Source organism: Excalfactoria chinensis, chromosome 10, assembly GCF_039878825.1.
Source record: "Excalfactoria chinensis isolate bCotChi1 chromosome 10, bCotChi1.hap2, whole genome shotgun sequence".
Classification (NCBI taxonomy): domain Eukaryota; kingdom Metazoa; phylum Chordata; class Aves; order Galliformes; family Phasianidae; genus Excalfactoria; species Excalfactoria chinensis.
Window position 1 is genome coordinate 9,873,285 of NC_092834.1, and position 17,415 is coordinate 9,890,699.

The 17,415-nt window shown below is 42.0% G+C and overlaps 2 protein-coding genes and 1 long non-coding RNA gene across 4 annotated transcripts in view; 1 reads left to right on the forward strand and 2 right to left on the reverse strand.

The window, feature by feature from the left end:
• The window catches only part of SLC12A1 (solute carrier family 12 member 1), a 43,162-nt gene extending 41,768 nt beyond the window's left edge, over positions 1 to 1,394 (reverse strand). For both annotated transcript variants that reach the window (XM_072345738.1, XM_072345737.1), the window contains exon 1: positions 984 to 1,394. In XM_072345738.1, the coding sequence (XP_072201839.1) occupies positions 984 to 1,394 (411 nt within the window). The remainder of the gene's footprint in view (positions 1 to 983) is intronic.
• Positions 820 to 6,568, forward strand: LOC140256881 (uncharacterized). The gene is made up of 4 exons (XR_011904868.1): positions 820 to 858; positions 3,914 to 4,050; positions 5,860 to 5,964; positions 6,338 to 6,568. It is a non-coding gene; the product is annotated as an uncharacterized lncRNA (long non-coding RNA).
• A 369-nt stretch (positions 6,569 to 6,937) lies between these two features.
• Positions 6,938 to 12,512, reverse strand: CTXN2 (cortexin 2). Its single transcript, XM_072345739.1, has 2 exons — positions 11,990 to 12,512; positions 6,938 to 7,389 (listed from the first exon to the last, which is right to left on the reverse strand). Exon 2 carries the CDS (start codon positions 7,333 to 7,335, stop codon positions 7,087 to 7,089), a length of 249 nt encoding a protein of 82 aa, XP_072201840.1. The 5' UTR covers positions 7,336 to 7,389; positions 11,990 to 12,512; the 3' UTR covers positions 6,938 to 7,086.
• Positions 12,513 to 17,415: the final 4,903 nt, after the last annotated feature.

Sequence of the window (17,415 nt, forward strand, 5' to 3'; positions counted from 1 at the left end):
TGCATGGAGATGATTCTTTCACATTTGGAGTTTGAGCCTTAAGAGCTCTATAGATAGGTGGATTTTGCTGAGCAGGATCGCACAAGGTAGTGAAATTCTGAAATTTGGTATCTAGTGTTGCTATCTTATCAAATTATTTGCAGTGGGAATTTTGAATGTGCAAACCCCAAAGGTTATATGTGAACGTTGTATTTTCTTCTGGTAAGAAGCTAGAGAGGGTGACAAGCCTAAAAGCTGAAGAGCTCTTCTGCATGATAGGTTAGAAGCAATCCAGCCAGATTATTCTACCACAAATACTTCATATGTGGTCATTCAAGAGACTCCAGAGTCTTTCCAAAATCATTGGTATAACGACCATGATGGACTGAGGTCATTCACTGAATTGGTACCTGAAAATTGTTGTCTGCTTTTCTCTCTTCAGATAAAACGGTTTCCACCTCAACACACTTGTTCTCGATTCCTTTTCACTATTTGAATGGTTTGTTACTGCAATAAACAGGCAGTGCTTTGATTTCTGATTAGTTGAAATTGCTTTTATTGCATGTAATATGTTTTATAATAGCTATAGCTATATATTTTAATGAATACAGCAGGAGTTTGTGAACCTTTGTTACGCATTGATGTTAAATTTAAATTTGGAATAAATGTGAATCGTGTAATTTGTTTAAATTATGGGTTGATATTCATCGACTACCATGGTGATTGAAACAGAAGAAACATGGTAGTTTTATACTTCTAGAGAAGATTAAGCCATGATTTTCTGCTAATCAAGTTCATTACTATCTGCTTTTAATAAAAATCTTTGCTTTAAGCAGGTTACAGGGCAGAAGACATACTACAGCTACCATAGGAAATATGGTAAGTGATTAGTTGTACTTTTGTATTGGGTAAGATCCACAAATTTAAGGACTTTTTCACATTAATAAATGAAATGAATCCTGGAAATGGAACAGAGAAAAATCGAATGTTTCCTTTTCACTTACCTTTGCCAGTTGTTCATGAATTTCTAATAAGCTTGGTCTGTTGAGCTTATTCCCACTGACGCTGCCAGTGTTTCGGTAATAATCAATTTTAGGAATGGGATCCATGGTGTTATGGCCAAAAGTTTGTAGATAATACATTTTATTGTGAGTATCACAGGGATGTAAGCTGGCTTCTGTCTTCTCCCCATTTTGAAGAAAATTGTCATATAATTCTCTTTTTCCTGGTCTGTAACTGATTCTCAGTCTGTTGTGTGCTTCCTCGGTAAAAGAAGTTTCTTCATAATGTGGTGGGTCGGAGCCCACGTCCTCTTGGGATGCTTCATTGCTGTCATGGCTTTCATTAATTATGTTAACTTGAAATCGATTTGCATTTGGATCCAAGAATACATTTGGAGAATTATTCATTGACATCTTCAGGAGTGAGACAGACTTAGGTTACTGAGTCTTCTGATCTTCTGTGGCTGCAGGTACTGTCTGCTCTTCTAGCTGCAATAGGGGGTCTAGTGCTGTTGCGTATAAAATCTTTGTTCATAAAGTAATAATCTTCCTAAGCAATCTTCCTAAATTTGTCCTCTGTGGTTCTGCTATGAAAAACATTTATGAGTAAAACATTTCAGTTAACTTGCACTGTAAGGTAAACTTTCTACATGAAGCTCCCTCTTCCATGAGACTGTCATCCTTTGACATATCAAATAATCAGTAGTTACGTCAGAGGCTAAATTTGTGGGGATTTTTCTGTCTAAATAAAATGGACTATTGATCAGATTTTAAGTGCTTAAAACTGTATTTCAGATACAGTACTTTTCCTAATAATGCAAATTTTGAACCGAAGCCAGTGAAAGTCTGGCAGTACGAGAGATTACATGAAGTCCATCTACTGTTCATGTTCCACTTATATATGACATCGTAATTCTCCCACAGTCTAGAAGTACATTGGCCTGAAAAGCTCAAATCAAACGCACTTTTTGAAATCAGTTACAAAAGTTAGACTTAAAGTTTCAACCATTCCAGGATGGCAACAATTTATAAGCAGACAATTAATATACTGCAATTCATTTATTTTTTTATGTAAATAAAATTAATGATGTATGAAAGAATAAATCGACAGCTGAAACGTATCCAAAAATAGCACTGTGTTTGCCAAACGAAATAGATGAAATATAAATCTATGGTGAATTATTAATTATTGAGAAAGAATAACACATTAGACATTGAAAGGTTCGTAGAATTTTACTGTTCTACACATGTGCACTCAAGACATCCATTAAGAAGGTTTGATAGGAAGTGCAGCAAGTCGTAGAATCCTACAGATTGGGAATTTAGGAGCTTTGTTTAGTCCAGTGTCCTGCTCAAAGCAGACTGAACATTGAATGAAAATCAGGTTTCTTAGGGCTGTCATCAGTCAGGTTTCTTAATCCTGTCCTGCAAAGATAAATTCCGGAACTGATCATGGCAGTTATTCTAATACTCGGTTGTCCTGTAGAGATTTTTTCATGTTTACCCAGTTAGAACCTTTGCATTACTTCACGACCATCCTGCTGTTTACTTCAGGAAGAGCCTGGATGTGCCTTGTCAGTAAACTCCCCATAGGTACTGGGGGATGCATAGCTTCCCTTAATACATTTTCTTCTTCTGGCTAAACAAGCCCAATTTCTTTATGTTCCTATGCTAGAAGCTCCCCAGGTGATGCATGCCAGTTTTCTAGTTTCTCTCTTACATGGAGAGATGCAGGGGACAGGTAGACAAACTTAGAAGCTGGGTTTCAAGTACAGTTTAATGAGTGTGTAAAAGAGGGTAATGATCTCTTTGCTTGGTCTACCAGCTATGGTGCTGTTCACACAGCCCAGGACACTGCCTTCATTGCTCCCAGGGCATGTTGCTGACTGTGCAGGCTCACCAGGTCCCTGCCTGCAGTGCTGCTACCTGCCAGTGAAGCCCCATCTTCTGCAGTGCAGGAGATTTTCTGTCCCAGGTGCAGGATTTGCATTTGTCCTTGTTGAATGTCAGGAGATTCCTGTTAGCCTGTCTAGGCCTCTCTGAATGGCAGCCTGTAACATGTAATACCTGCACTGTCTGCTTCCCACCTCCAGTTTTCCATGCAGATCCCTCAAAGACAAGCAAACAAACGAACAAAAACCCCAAGAACAAAAGGGGTACTAGTATTTAAGGCCTTTAGTGGGTTAAGTATCACTGCAGTAATTTGTGGGATGGCCTACGTGGCCCTGGAGTGGCATGTATCACCTATTATTTTTGAGAAACTGAAATTATATCAGAAGGAATGGCAGTGCATATGTTTCAAATTTCTTTTCTAAGGAGATATAGGAGTGTGACTGTATAGACCTGTATAATTCAGTGGGAGTCTGGGTCTAACAGTTTCATTCCATTCTGACTAAAGCTGACTGAAAGCCTATTTAGATATTGAAAATTTGCAAATTTGCATACTAGCAGAAAGTTCTAGAAACAAAATATATCCATAAGAAAAAGAATATGTGAACTGAAAATGTGGGTAAACAAGCCCATCAGAATAATTCTCTTAGAATTTTGAACTTTCAGCAAGGGGTTGGACAAGATATTGCTTCCAATTTACAGTGTTCTGTGATTCTGTGAAATGCATTTAGCTCTGTCACTGCAAGATAAAACACTGCACTGATATTTAGACCTTGGCAGTGTGTATTTTGTCTAAAATCATATATCAAAACTATGATTTGAAGAGCAGATAATCAGATGTCCTTCAAATTGAGTATGAGGTACAGCTAAGGCATATTATAAGGCATCCTCCCTTCTTGCATCTGCTATGAATGATGCTCTGCTGTAACCTCCCTGAAATGATACCACTTTACAACCCTCTCATATTTGTTGGTTTTCCTTCTTAACGTTTTGTAAGCTTCCCAGCAATACGTTACATTTATTTAATTCATTTCTGGTTTCAGATGATCTGCATTTTTATTATTACCATTATTACACAATTTCTCATCATAGAATTCGGCTTCCTTCAACCTTTTGAAATCGTAAGAAAGTGTTTCATCTTCAGGCATGGAAGAATGAAAACAAATCTTTTGTCTCTAAGGTCAGTGAAATTAAGTTTATTTCTGTCCCTGTGACTGAATGAAATCATGATTCTTTGATGGCAATGAGGCTTTTGCTATCAAGTAAAATAATTCTGCAGTATCACTGTCTTATTTCCATAGCGTTGCTGTTTGGCTAGGAAAATAAAACTTCTTACCTTTCTGCTGTTCTTCAAAACAATACTTGATTTTTTCACAGTGTATTTCCAGGAGTCTCTCAACTGTTACTTGCCATTAATTTTGCATTTAATATTCTATCATTATGCAAAAATTATCAGATTTACCTTATTCAGGATAATTTAACTCGCCACTCAACCTTGCGTTGTTAGGGAAGGACAAGCTGCCTCTTTTATTCATGCATGTAGCCTGTCCCTCACTTTGAAGTATTCCAGACTCTGCCTTATTGGCCAGATTTTTCTCTCGCTTAATATATTGAATAAACTGTCCAATCCTTCACTTTCAAAACGTTTCTAGATGGTGATTTAGAGAAGCATTCTAGCTTGTTAACTATTAACCAGCAAATGTACCTATCCATTACAATTACTGGCTTTATGGTATTGCAAAATTTCCAAGGGGGCCTAAAAATACTTTTGTTATCTTCATTTCCCTCCCAGCTATGTCTGATGTTGCACACAGATCATAATCTTATTTTTCAATCGTGCATATATTGTAGTGCAGGTGACAAGAGTTTATAAAATGCAGAGTGCATTTATGCAGAAGAGGTTCTGGTGAAGTCAGTGGGATCACCCCTGTGCTCTTTAAGAGCCATGGGTGGTTTTCCTTGTCCTGCTTGAACCAATTACACCTAACCCTGCTCAAAGTTTTACTCTGTATACTTAAGGAAAGCCTTTGAAAAATTAGGCTTTGTGCATTTCTCCTGGGAAGGTTGACTGTGATATTTCTCAGGGATACAGGGAAGGCAAGAAAGAAATGGCAAAGCTTTTTAATCACAAGGGAATTGGGTAATTTCTTTCAGCAACAGATTAGGGTCAAAAACAGAAGAAGTCGGTAAGTAGTGGGGTTCTTCAGGTATGTTTGCTGTACTTGCCATGTAGTTTAGAGATAACTGAACTATATTTATCCCAGATAACCTTCAGTATGCTAACCTGACAGCACAGGGCTCAGGGCTCAGCTTTGCTGATTAGGTGTACATGAAAAGAATGACAGTGTCAGATCTCTTCAGTGGATGATCCTCTCCAGCAAGAACAGACCATATGAAATGGTGTATCAGTATCTGTCTTTGGTTTTGTGATTAAATAAACGAGGATAAATGCAATGTACTGAATCTCTGAGTGTCTGGCGCTTTTTTCTTTGGCAGACTCTGAAGCAGTTTTAAAGCTCTTACGTTCATACAGTTATTTATAATTTAGATAAGCCAGTGCAGATGAGTGTTGTCTGTACCTATCTCATTCCTCAGACAGGAGATCACATCCTTCCCTGTGCAGTCCGATATTTCATGTTCCAAATGGCATTTGAGGTTTACTGTTGCACTGGCTGCCTCTGCCGAGTGTACACAGCAAAAGGGACAACATGTATTTTGCACGTGTACTATGTGCAAAAGAAAGTGATCTCTGTAACTGGCCTCTTTCTGTGCTGCTTGTTGCAAACAGCTGCTTAGCAAAAATGGCAGTGCTTAAAATTTTGTTGGCAACTTTCTTAAAAGTGAAATTGAATTTCTGTCAAGTACTATCATACTTGCTAAACAGCTGTGTATTTGAGGGTGACCTTGTGGTTTTAGTCTCCGCTTTCACTGTCAGTTCTTCTGTCTTGATAAGATCTCCTGTGACCATTTTTCCCATTTGACACTCAAGATCGTACATTGTGCACAGATGTGGGAACACAATGAGAAGAAACAGCTGAGGAGAGGAGACAGAAGGTACGAAGATTTCCACGTAGCTCTTGGACCCTGGGCACAAGTGAGTATGTGCAGTGTGAGTGTCTCTGTTGGCCTTGACAAGTCAGTCTAATTACTACTGGGAGCTGTTAACCAGGCAGAACAGATTGCAGCTAATAGTACAACAGGTGGAGTTCCAGTTTAAACTGACTCATCTTCTGTACCCAAGGAGGGTAAAAATCAACATGCCTTGACCAGTTCAGTAGGATTATCAGGTTAGTTACATAATGTTTACTTGGTCTCTTTCACCTTAAGGTTTTAACTTCCTGACACTGGCAGAGTGGAACTGTGGTGTTCTTGATTCCTACTGGACTTTTGAGTAGGTAATATACTTTGAAATATTGAATGTGTAGAATACAAAACATCCTTAATGATGTTTGTTTGCTTTCCACTAGTTCCGTTTGTCTTTCCACTGTTGTAGAACAGAAGGAAGACCTTTTCTTTCAAGCTGTACTATCAGGTGAGTGGGAAGAAATAGAAGCGTGCACTGTTTGCAGAAGACCACTTAAATGTTTCACACGGGAGTTGCAAAGTACAGGTTCCTTACAGCCATTAGTACAGCACATTCTCTTCTTGAGAGGCAAGAATGGAGTTATCAGTTGATGTTCCTCTCATCTCAGCAACATGGACACACATGGGCTGCTTTTTGCAGGCACCTCTTTGAGCAACAACCATTTGTTGTCCTCTTCTACATTCTCAGCGTACAACATTTTTTTCAGAAAATTATGTGAGAGGAGAAGGAGGGAATAACCGCTTGTGAATTCACTATACATGAACCTGCCTTTCAACCATTGCCTTTCTACCCAGCTTATCATAAAGCACAGTAGAAATGAGACCCTTCTCTGAAAAGCCAGGTAACATTTGATTCTTAAAGTACCTTTTTACTGTGTTGACTTTCTAGTGAATTGTTCAAGGTAGTGCTTCTTTGCTGTGAGCCATTTAATATCCTCCATTCCACTGTTCCTCAAAGAAAAGCAAGGTGAAGTGCCTTCTGAGTTTGCAACAAACATTTATTTAACAAAATGAATGCCACTGATACCAACACATCTCCAAAATGTACGTATGCATATGTAATAAATGTACCAACAGTTGGTTTCCAAAATGAAATCAACATCAAATTTAAGGCAGGATATCACGTGACTTTTCATGCAAGAGCATATTCAAATGTCCCTTTATCCAGCCCCTCAACTTCATCTTCCCATGTAGAAGAAGGCATACTGCTGTAGGGGTCTAGCAAGATTTTGAAGCATCTGATAATTAGGAGTCCTAAGAAAACACACAAAATCCCCACAAAGGCGAAACCAGTTTTTTGTTCCAAAGTCAGAGGGAAGGCAGACATTTCATTGACGCTCATGCTGGCTGAAGTGTTGCCACAGTAATTACTGCTCATCATTGGACATCACATCTTGGTGACTCTGTGGGATTTTCACCTCTATTGCTTCTTTGCCTGCGTAGAAAAGTGAAATCAGTTACTAAATGGGGTGTGTATGCCTGAGCTCTGTAGCATATGAACAGTTTGCAATCAAAAACAGCTTGGATTTTTGTAGTGTCCCGTTGTTTTGTTTTTTTCACATTTAAGTTAATGTGATGAAATTGAAACTTTTAGCCCCTAAGAGCAAACTCACAGTTTTCTGGCGTTCTATCTCCTCAACGCAGTAATTTCACACATGGCTGTTGCAAACAGCATTTTCTCAGACTGGGCATAAGCCTGCAGATTTTAATTAGACAATACTCACAAGGTATCCACCTGGATAAACAGATACATTTTCTGGAATGGCTTTACCTCAGTCCTTAAACTAGTTAAACTCACATTGATCTCAAAGGGAATTTCAGACAAGTAATATGAATTTTGGTCATGTAATTTAGCTTAGAAATCTAAATAAATAGATATGACCTGCAAAAGAAACTGGTGTGTGCAGTTCTAGTCTTGGGCTCCATTTTGAGCTGAGCAAAAACTGGAAGTGAATGTACTGGTAAAACTGCTCCTTTACCTTCCTCTACATGTGTCCATGCAGTGTGTGCCACTCAGTATGTGATCCAAGCATGCCTAGGATCATACACTGTTGAAACGTATGTTTGAATTCACCAGTTGAGCCACTGTAGTGATGTTGCAGCTGTGTGCCCACAGTGTGTATGTCTGGTATATGGGCATGGTTACATGGTCTTCATGTAACAAAAGAAAAAAAACAACCAGAAATCACAACATTCTCCTGTGTGTGAGGAAAGATTAGCGGGAGAAGAAATGATGCAAATTTCCTTCCCCTAAGTCTTACTGTCATTTGTCTTTTCTCCTTAGTCGCAAGATTTTCACAGGCATTTCAAGCATCAGAATGTGTTGAGCTCAGGGGTCTGACCCACCCTGTCATCACCACCAAGAGAGTTTTGTGTATTTCCAGACATGAAAGACTTCTGTTTTTATAGTTTTAAGGTGATCTGATATATAGATTTAAGTTGGGGGGGAGGGAGGGAGCAGCTGTTTTGCTTTATTTTAGGTTTTCTGTCAGATACTGAAATCCCCTCTCTCTTATTTATGTCTCAGGAGACAGCAGGAAGTTTGGAAGGCCTGGGACATCAGATCTACCAAAGGACAAAGGCATTTTTATTCTAAGGTTGGAGCTTGGGGTTTTTTGGCTCTTGTTAACACCTATTTAACTAACATGCCTCAGGGGAAAAGTCTTTTTGTTAACAATTCAACCACCTCTTTCCCCAGGGATTTCCAGACATCCATTTATTTCTTGGCAGAGTAATTAGGCCACTCAGAGCTCTGTGCTGCCATGACTACACTGTCCTACCTGCCCTAGCCAGTTCAAAGAGAGCTCCACTACCTCTACTTGGTGCTGCACTATAGCCATATCTCGACTAAGTCTAGAATTAATAACAACAGAAGTAAATTAAGATTTAGTATTTCAGAGAATATAGAAACAGGCACAACTTTTGTGTTGCCTACGTCTCATTTCTTACTCCAGAAACTGGTGGGATTTTTGTATGTCATCATAAAGAATGAAAATTTTGAAGTGAAAATTAAAAGGATGGGACACAACTCTTCCTTCTTCTCTTTCTGCATTAACCCTCAACATAGTAGGCATTAAATAGCATGATTTTCTATTACTTTCTGTATATATTTTCTAGAGCAATACCAACCAACATTCTATTCTATAGAGTTATATGTGATCCTTCTTTTGAATGACATTCTGCCCTTTGGGTCAACACTGTTTTAATTCCTGTTAAGTTGGAGAAAAGGTCTGGATATAACCTGCAAGAAAAGTAATGTCAACAGTAATCAATATTTACTTTCTGGAAATATAATATCACATGCTGCACAGGTTTTCATTGTTCATCCTTCCAGTTTTTCTGTAAGTCTGACCTTGTGCAGAAAAACTATCACAAATTGGTGTCAGAAGTCAGTTGATTTGAACAAGAGCCAGTCAAGAAAAGTTATCCTTCCAGAAATCCTAGGACACTGGGTTATACAAACTAAATGAAAGGCTTGTATGGGAAAAAGAAATGTAGATGCTACCTGGGAAAGACAGAGCTCACACATCCCCCCTGAACCAAATAACCCCAAACAAACAAAACAACACCACAACCAAAAATAAACAAATGCACAGAGCCCACCGGAGCATTGCTATCTTGAAAGATACATAGAAAAAGTCTCAGGGATGGCCATGGGGAGCCCTGCATTGGAGCTGAGTCGTGGGAAATGTCACGCTAATTTTGCAGGTTATGCACCAAAATTAGTTGGATTTGTTTATCAGACATTATGGGACAAATCTCTGCAAGGTTTGACTGACACTGAAAGTGGTAAGAAACAGTTATCTTAGCCTTGTCTTGTGAGAGTTTGTCTGAGATGGCTGCATGAGAAAACAGTGGGTATTTTCTTCCTGGGGAAATGAGATCTGGGAAACTCTAATACATGGCTTTGTGTGCTTCTTTCACCTGTCCTGAATTTCATAACTTGTAATTGAAGCTTTAAAGTTCACAGAACATTCTGCTCTAATTACATATCCCCAACACTGTGGTACCAAATTGACCTTGAGTGCACTTCCATTGTATTCACACTTTAGTGCTGCATACAGGTTGGATGTTCTCTCCCACTTAGTCAGATACCCTCTCAGTTGCTGCTGAGTATGTGTCAAATCATGAGTCAGAAGACTTTGAATGCTAACTAACATGGCCTGCATCCAAAAGTTCTTGAAGATAACCTCTAGGGCAGTGTGATGGGACAGGCATTAAATCATTTAGAATCTGCAGAGTCATTTTGTAGGGGCTGGCTTCAGACTGATGGCTTTGACTTTTTTTATAGGTGAAAACTACGCATCCTTTGATTCACTGCCCGTATAAAAACACTGGTATGAAGAAAAACTCCTTAACATCTTGCTGTGAGTAGAAAGGCCATTGGAGGCGCTTGTGAGACTGGAAAAGCAAGTCCAAGAGAAAATTGCAATGAGGAAAATAGCTTGGCACAGAGACCACTAAGGTAAGGAGAACAGACGTGAGGATGCTGACTGTACCTGTGCAGAATGAACAGGAGTACCATGGCATTACACACAGAGAGTAAGCTGGAAGAAAACTGTTGAAACTCTCACTAGTCTAGTAGATCTCTAGACCAGCTCTGTCAGTGTTTGGTGTGGATTGAGATTCCCAGTCCCAGCTCTTTGGTCACCTTTTTCAGATCCTCATGTTTTGAGAGATACTGAGAAGATTAAATGATTGTGGACTATCCTGAGAAAGGCAGGAATTTCCCTTACGTTGAGTTTTAGCCTTTCTAACACAGAATCCCCTTGGGGTTCTGGTTTGGTTGGTGTTTTTTTGATTTTGTTTTGTTTTATAGTGGCTAGGTAGTGGAAAGGAGTACCTTTAATAACTGCTCAAACTGGAAGCATTCATCCCCTTGGCAGGATTAAGCCTCAGGTCCTGAAAACTCAGTTTGTAAACTGGAGTGTGTTACAGAATTCACTAAATCAGTGGCCATCTGTTCTTCCTTTGGATGTGCTGCAGGTCCAGCTGCTGGCTCTGGCCATTCTAAAGGTACTTCAAATAGTTTCAGTCCAAGGTTTATGTTTATGAGTGACAGCAAACCTAACTTGGAAAGGTGTTTGTGTGCTTAGGGACAGAAACTGGCATCTTCTGGGAGTTTCAGAAGCATCATATTTGCACTCAACTATTTGGTCAAAGAGACTGAATTTTAGGAGTGCTGTTAGAGGAACTGGGCATAGGAGGTGGTAGGGTAAAAGAAGACCGAATGAAATAGAGATCAGCATGAATTTGGGATTTTCCAAGGGATCTAAACTGAGTTAACAACAAATGGCCAGAAATGCTGCAGAAGCAGCTCTGAGCGCACAGCCAACCTGCCATGTTCATGAGCACTCTGCATGCCTGTGTTCCCTAAATTGCTGGGGAGAAAACTGCCTGCTCAGGGTAAGGTTTCTAAGGTAGCAGACAGGTAGGTGTAAGGTGGGAAGGCCAGGGCATGGATGCCCAGCAAGTGGAGCGCATTTAACTGTTGTGTGAGTGTAGCAAAGCACCCCCCGACATGCAGTGTTTTTGCAGCACGTAATTCAGAGTAGAAACGACACTTTTTCGCATAAACTGCGTTCCCCTGCAGAGAAGCAGCAGCTGGGCAGTGACATTTGCAGCCTCCAGGCAAGCAATGAATTGCAGAAATGAGATTTTATCCTTAGTAGATAGACAAGCCAGGAGTCTCCGAGGAACAAGAGACCCTGCGCTATGCGTTGTGCTGTGAATTCATGTATATGCGATCAAGGGCCGGATAACGGAGGCAAGAAAATAAAACGTTCGCCGGTGCCACCCTTAACTTGTGAATGTGGAAAAGCGCTACCTGTTTCCCTGGGGCATGCAGGCTGCGAGAACTGCAGGACACCGAGCACCCGCCGAGCGATCGTTGCCACGCCGCTGCATGCGCAGCCCCTACTTTCTCCGGCTCCGCGCTTTCCCCCCCCGGGGCGCTGCCCGCAGCCCGCGGTTCTCGGCCGCCTTTACAGCCCCACCGCCCCGCCCGGCCCCGCCGAACCGCCCGCGCTACCGACCCGTGTCCTCCGCGTTGCCCATGGTGGCGGACGGCGGAGCTCCGGGCCCGGGTGGGAGCCCCCGACGGCTGGCACGGCTCCGGCCCCTGGGGCTGCGCGGGGTCCCGGGCGGCGGGGGCGGCTCGGCCGCGCTTCCCCTCGCCGCCCGGCGCCGCGACCCCGCCGGGAGCTGCTCGAGCCGCCCTCGTTAAAAAATTAAACACGGCCGCTGCCGCCGCCTCCTTCTCGCCGCCCGCCCGCCCCCTTCCATCGCCGTTCAGCCGCGCTCCCCTCCAACCCCCCTCGCGCGGATTAAACTGGGGAGCGTGGAAACTTCCTGCAAAACACTACGTGCGGCGCATCGGTAAGCGGGGCCCTGCGGGGGCGGCCCTCCCCGCGCTCAGCCTGCGGTGCCGCAGCAGCCAGGAGCCCCGCGACCTGTGGAGCCCGGGCGGTCGGCGAGCAGCGCTGCCGAGTCGCGGTGCGCGGGGGCCGAACGCCTCTTGCATCCGCAGCAGCAGCATCCTGCGGCGAGGGCTCGGTCCCTCCCTGCGGCTTCAGCGGTAATAACGATTAAAGTGCGGAACATGTGGCGATGTACGGCTGGGGCCGCAGCCTGGCCCTCGCTTTATAGCCTTTCATTAGCTGCGTTTAGCTGATGCTGATTGTATATTAAAGAGGCTTCCGTTTGCCACAGCAGCAGCAGGTGTTTAAGGTGGATAAGGAAAGAGGATTTCTTTTCCCAAAGCTGGATCTGTGTATTGCACTAATAAACAGCAAATCTGTTTTTAAATGATAGCGATGCGGTATTTGGATGCTGCCCTGATGAATGCAGCCCTGGAAGGGTGCACGTGGGCTGGTGAGACGGTGCTGTATTTAGCGTCAAGCACGAAGAGATTTGTTGAAGGCTGCTCTAGAGCTGTTGGAAGAATTTGCTCTGCAGAAAATAATTTGAAAACCCCACGTGTTTCTTTATACATGCAACGGCACTAGGAGAGGTTGAGTCTCTTTTATCCCAATACAAGCTGGGAAAAAAGAAGTTTTGTGTTATCAGGCGTTTTAATACCTGATTGCTCTGTTGTGTCTGCAGTTTAGCACTGGGGAGTCTCAAACCACACTGTGTCCCTCTAGTAGAACCAGTGGTTAAACGGATGGTTAACGGCGTGCTCACTAATGATTGCTGGTTTGATCATCTAATGTTGCAGTGTCAGTGATTTGGTAAACAATGTCTGTTGCTGAAATTACAAGCCAAGCTAATTTTTGAAGTGCCTCTCGTATTTAAAGACCCACGAAAAGCTTATAAATAGATTGTTTCAAATAGTACGACTGTGCTTTCAGAATATGTATATAAGGAGCCTCTTCTGCTCATAATGAGCTCTAGATTTCTTTTTTAGCCTTGTCCCTGATTAGCCTGGGGCCCAGGAAGGTCTCTTGCTAAAGAGGAATGGCTGTGGTTTGGGATGTGGGGCACAAGGTCGCAGTCCACCCCACCCCAACCTCCCAGAACTGTTTTGGAGTGGCACATAGCCATTTATTCCTGATAATCACTGAGCACTGCTATATTTGGGGAGCCTTCCTGTAAGAAGGTCTTTTCTCCTGGAAACGATTTAGTTGTAGTATCTTCCTGCCCATAAATGTATTTTTCTGTCATTGTTCTTGTAAGAGTGAATTTAAGAGATTTTGTGTTTGGGTTTTTGTATTTATTTATTTATTTTTTTAAGCTGTGAGGGCACCATTTCTCTTGTACCATTACAGAGCAGCTGTTGGAACCATGTGACCACTGTTAGGAATCTGATACTCCCTGTTCAATTTAAAAGAGCTTCCAGTTGTTTTTGTGCTGGAGATCCACTTCTCGTGGATATGAAAGTGGGAACAGAAGCTGGTGGCCGCAGACAGAGGATGAGGCTCTTTCTTCAGCCACTAGTGGTCATCAGACAGATAACACTTTGTTGTTGTTCATTTGTTTTTCTGTTCAGGCTGTTAGATTTTAAAACAGGAAAAGAATGGAATAACTTAATTTATTCCTGCATTTCATCATTTCTTTCACTTAAGGATCACTAATTTTTTCTCATTAAGAACCAGACACAAGGCAAATGAGATAGCGATGTATGTGTCCACGGAGCATTCCAAGACAAATGGAACGTTCACTGCTTTTCGCTTTCTGTTTCTTTATCACACCCATCTGTGAGTTCAGTAGAATAACAACTGTTATCAGTGACTTCAGTCATATTTCGGATTGGTTTGGTCCTTATGTTCGGGGGGTATCAAGTGCGTCTTCAGTGGAGAGTCCTCAAAGGGAAAGAGAGATGTTATCACGTTGCCCCTGCAAAATGAACTGGCCTAGCTTTAGGCTGGGCACTTAAAGCCAAGTGGGTGCTGGGGAGGAAGAGGCAACAGGGAGCTCTTAGAGCTATTATCTGTTACGACTTTTTTCGTGTTTAAGGATCATTTGAGTGGAGTGTCAATGAAATGTAACTATTTTGAAGGATAACTAACTCCATTGTAGCACCTTTTCCCTGTAGCTTCAAATAGCTTGCCGAGTGTTCCTTCACAAACAAATCCTCCCCTTAGTGGCTTGAAATTCAAAAGGGGGGGTTGTGGGGGTGGGCAGAGTCATTGAAGAGCGTTGCGCAGAAGAGTACCCTTAGAAACACATCAATTCAGAGCTTCCCTTCTAAGCAAATTCAAGCAAGTGTAAACAAACTCATGAGAACATTTATCAGCAGAAGACTTTAATATACGAGGGAGATAAAAGCAGTAATAGAGTTGGGGGTGGGCATTGAAAAATGGCTATATATAAACGCACGCCTTGAACAGAATTGCAGATGGAAAATGTTTTATGTAATTTATTCCAGGGTTCTTAATGTTTTAGAAAGGATAAACACCTTTGTTCTGCCATGGTGGCTTTTCTGTTTGTTTGTATGTTTGTTTCATCCAAAGGCCGTGCTTTTACCAGAGTCTGATCACATCTGCTGCTTAAATGTTCAGTCTGCAGTCCTGGGGATATGTAGGGTACTGCCAAGAATAAGGCAGGAAAACAAGTTCTACACAGCAATCTTCCTTATATGAGGAAGTTTTACACAGCAATCTTCCTTATATGAAGGATCTGACTTGGCTCACAGCTCCAATAGGAAGGGGTTTGGGATTCAGAAACTGAGGCAGGTTGAGTGTTAGTGCTGGGGAGGGTGGAACAGTGCGTGCATACAGTGAAAAGCAACAGTGCCACCTGCTGTGAGTGCACCGGGAGAGGGCAAGTGTCCCTAGCTGGGTCCCTCTGCTGAGCTCAGGGAAGGCCTCTGGCCAACAAGGAGAGAGCAGAGGCTTCTAAAGCCTTAGGTGAGATGGGTTCCCTTTAGACGTGCAGGAGGTATTTTCTGCCTTACCATGAAAAGGTGGTGGGGTATGTTGGGGGCACTCAGCCCCTCATTGGATGTTGTGGAAGGAAGGACCAACATGCAGATTGCTCAGTTTTGTTTTTTTAGTAATTTCAGCAGTTAAAGTAATGATCTGGGGGGAGTGCGGATGATGTGAATTGTTTCAATATAGGACCAGTAAAATTGCTATCGAGGGTCTGACGTTGTTATACAGGCTTCTAAAAGTCAACAAGTGATTAAATTTAGGTTCCTAAGCTGCGGTTAAGGGTTGCATAACCCTGGGAAAGATAAATAAATAAGGAAATATATAAATGATGATGACTAGGGAGATTTAAACCTCCATTAGGGGAAGAAGTGGTTGTATCCCTGCAGGTCAAGTAGGGCGGGTCTCCTGTGTCGCTGATCCCATGTTCTGGGCATAGGATGCAGTGCTGTTTTTCTGGTTATGAGTGTACAACACACTGAACTAAAAACTCAGCATGCAGTTTCATTCTTGTATCAGGCATCTGTACGCTCTTTTACCTGGGGGACCTCACTCAGTAAGTGCTGTTTATTTATTCTGGTCAGGGGATGAAGAAAGCCAGAGAAGGCAAACTTCTCTGTGAGAGGGAGCAGTCAGCATGGGAGCTGCAGGTGTGAAGGTCTGTGCAGTAGGTGGGCTCTAGCTGTGCAATGGCTGGGCTCTGTCTCTGGAAGATGCCTGCTGGCACACAGGCTGTTGCATTTGATAGTTTGCCCTTTCAAAGCGTAAAATATTTTCTTTTGCAGAGTTAAAAAAACACCATCATGTTTCCCAGACTAGGAAGATAGTATTTAATGGCCAAAGAGAGCATTTAGGGAAGATATTTGTTTTACTTCAGGTCCATTATACCCTGTAAGAGAGGGGTTCATTTGCAGAGTAGTTATTTACCGAGTAAAGCAGTGTATGTTGGGTGCAGCCTCAGGCGAGGCAAACTGGTTTGGAAATACTTGTGGCTTTGCGGAAAGGAATCTTTAAATGGACTGCAAACTGTAACCAGTTTAGGAAGCAAATTTGTTGTTAGAAGCAATTCTCAGTGTTTTCTAGGTAAGGGATGGTGTTTAGAAGCTGCTAAGCATGTTTAGGTGCCATAGCAAACAAAACAGGAAAAAAATATGTGCAATATATATTTTCACCATTAAATGAAATGAAATTAAAACCAACACTGAGATAAACCGAAGACTAATTGAAATAATCCTTTCTGTAGGGTGGTGAAAATGTGTTTTATCACCAGCAAACTGAGAGCAATGGGCTTCCAACACCTAAGATGCTGTGTGCAAAGCACAGTTAAGCAGAGCTCTCAGTAACAGAACACAGTAACTTGGGCATGTGAATTACTTCCTTTCTTCCTGTAGTACCGACAGCTGTAAAACATAATGACAGCAATTTAAAGTAAATATTAACTATTTCAGTTATTATTATTGTCACAAATACCGCGTTTTGTTTTTTTTTTTTCTTTTTCTAATTAATGTGTGAACACAAACCATCGCACCTCTCCTCTGAACTTTTTAACGTGCCTTTTTAACCTTCATTGGGTTACGAGGGAGGGGGGTTTCAACAGCATTTTAGAGCTCTGTAAAGCAATCTCAGGTGTTACCAACACTTGGTATGAGGACTGAGGGACAACAAGGAGTCCCGGAAGCTCATAATTTACTTCCAAAACCTATGTTTGTTCAGATCCACCACCAAATGACAGAGGAGTGGGACTGTAGAAGCCAAGGCAGGCTGAGAAGAACATGTTTCAGGTTCTAAGTAAATGATTGCCTTCCAGGATGAGCAGCAACTTATTGGTGTTTGTGTGGCACGGGCCTGTGCAGCTCTGTATTGCTGTAGAAGTGGTGGTGTGGGGATTGAATGCGAGGATCTCCATAATTTTGGAGGTACATCTTAGAAACAGGAGGGGTGCTTTACTTTTGACTACGCTGACAAATGAAGGAATGGGAAGACTGCAAACAGGGAAAATGGAATGCAAACTGTAAGAGACCGTGACTTCAATTAATGGAGTGTGCCTAGCATAACATTTGAATAACAAAAGCGAGTCTATTTTTGGAAGT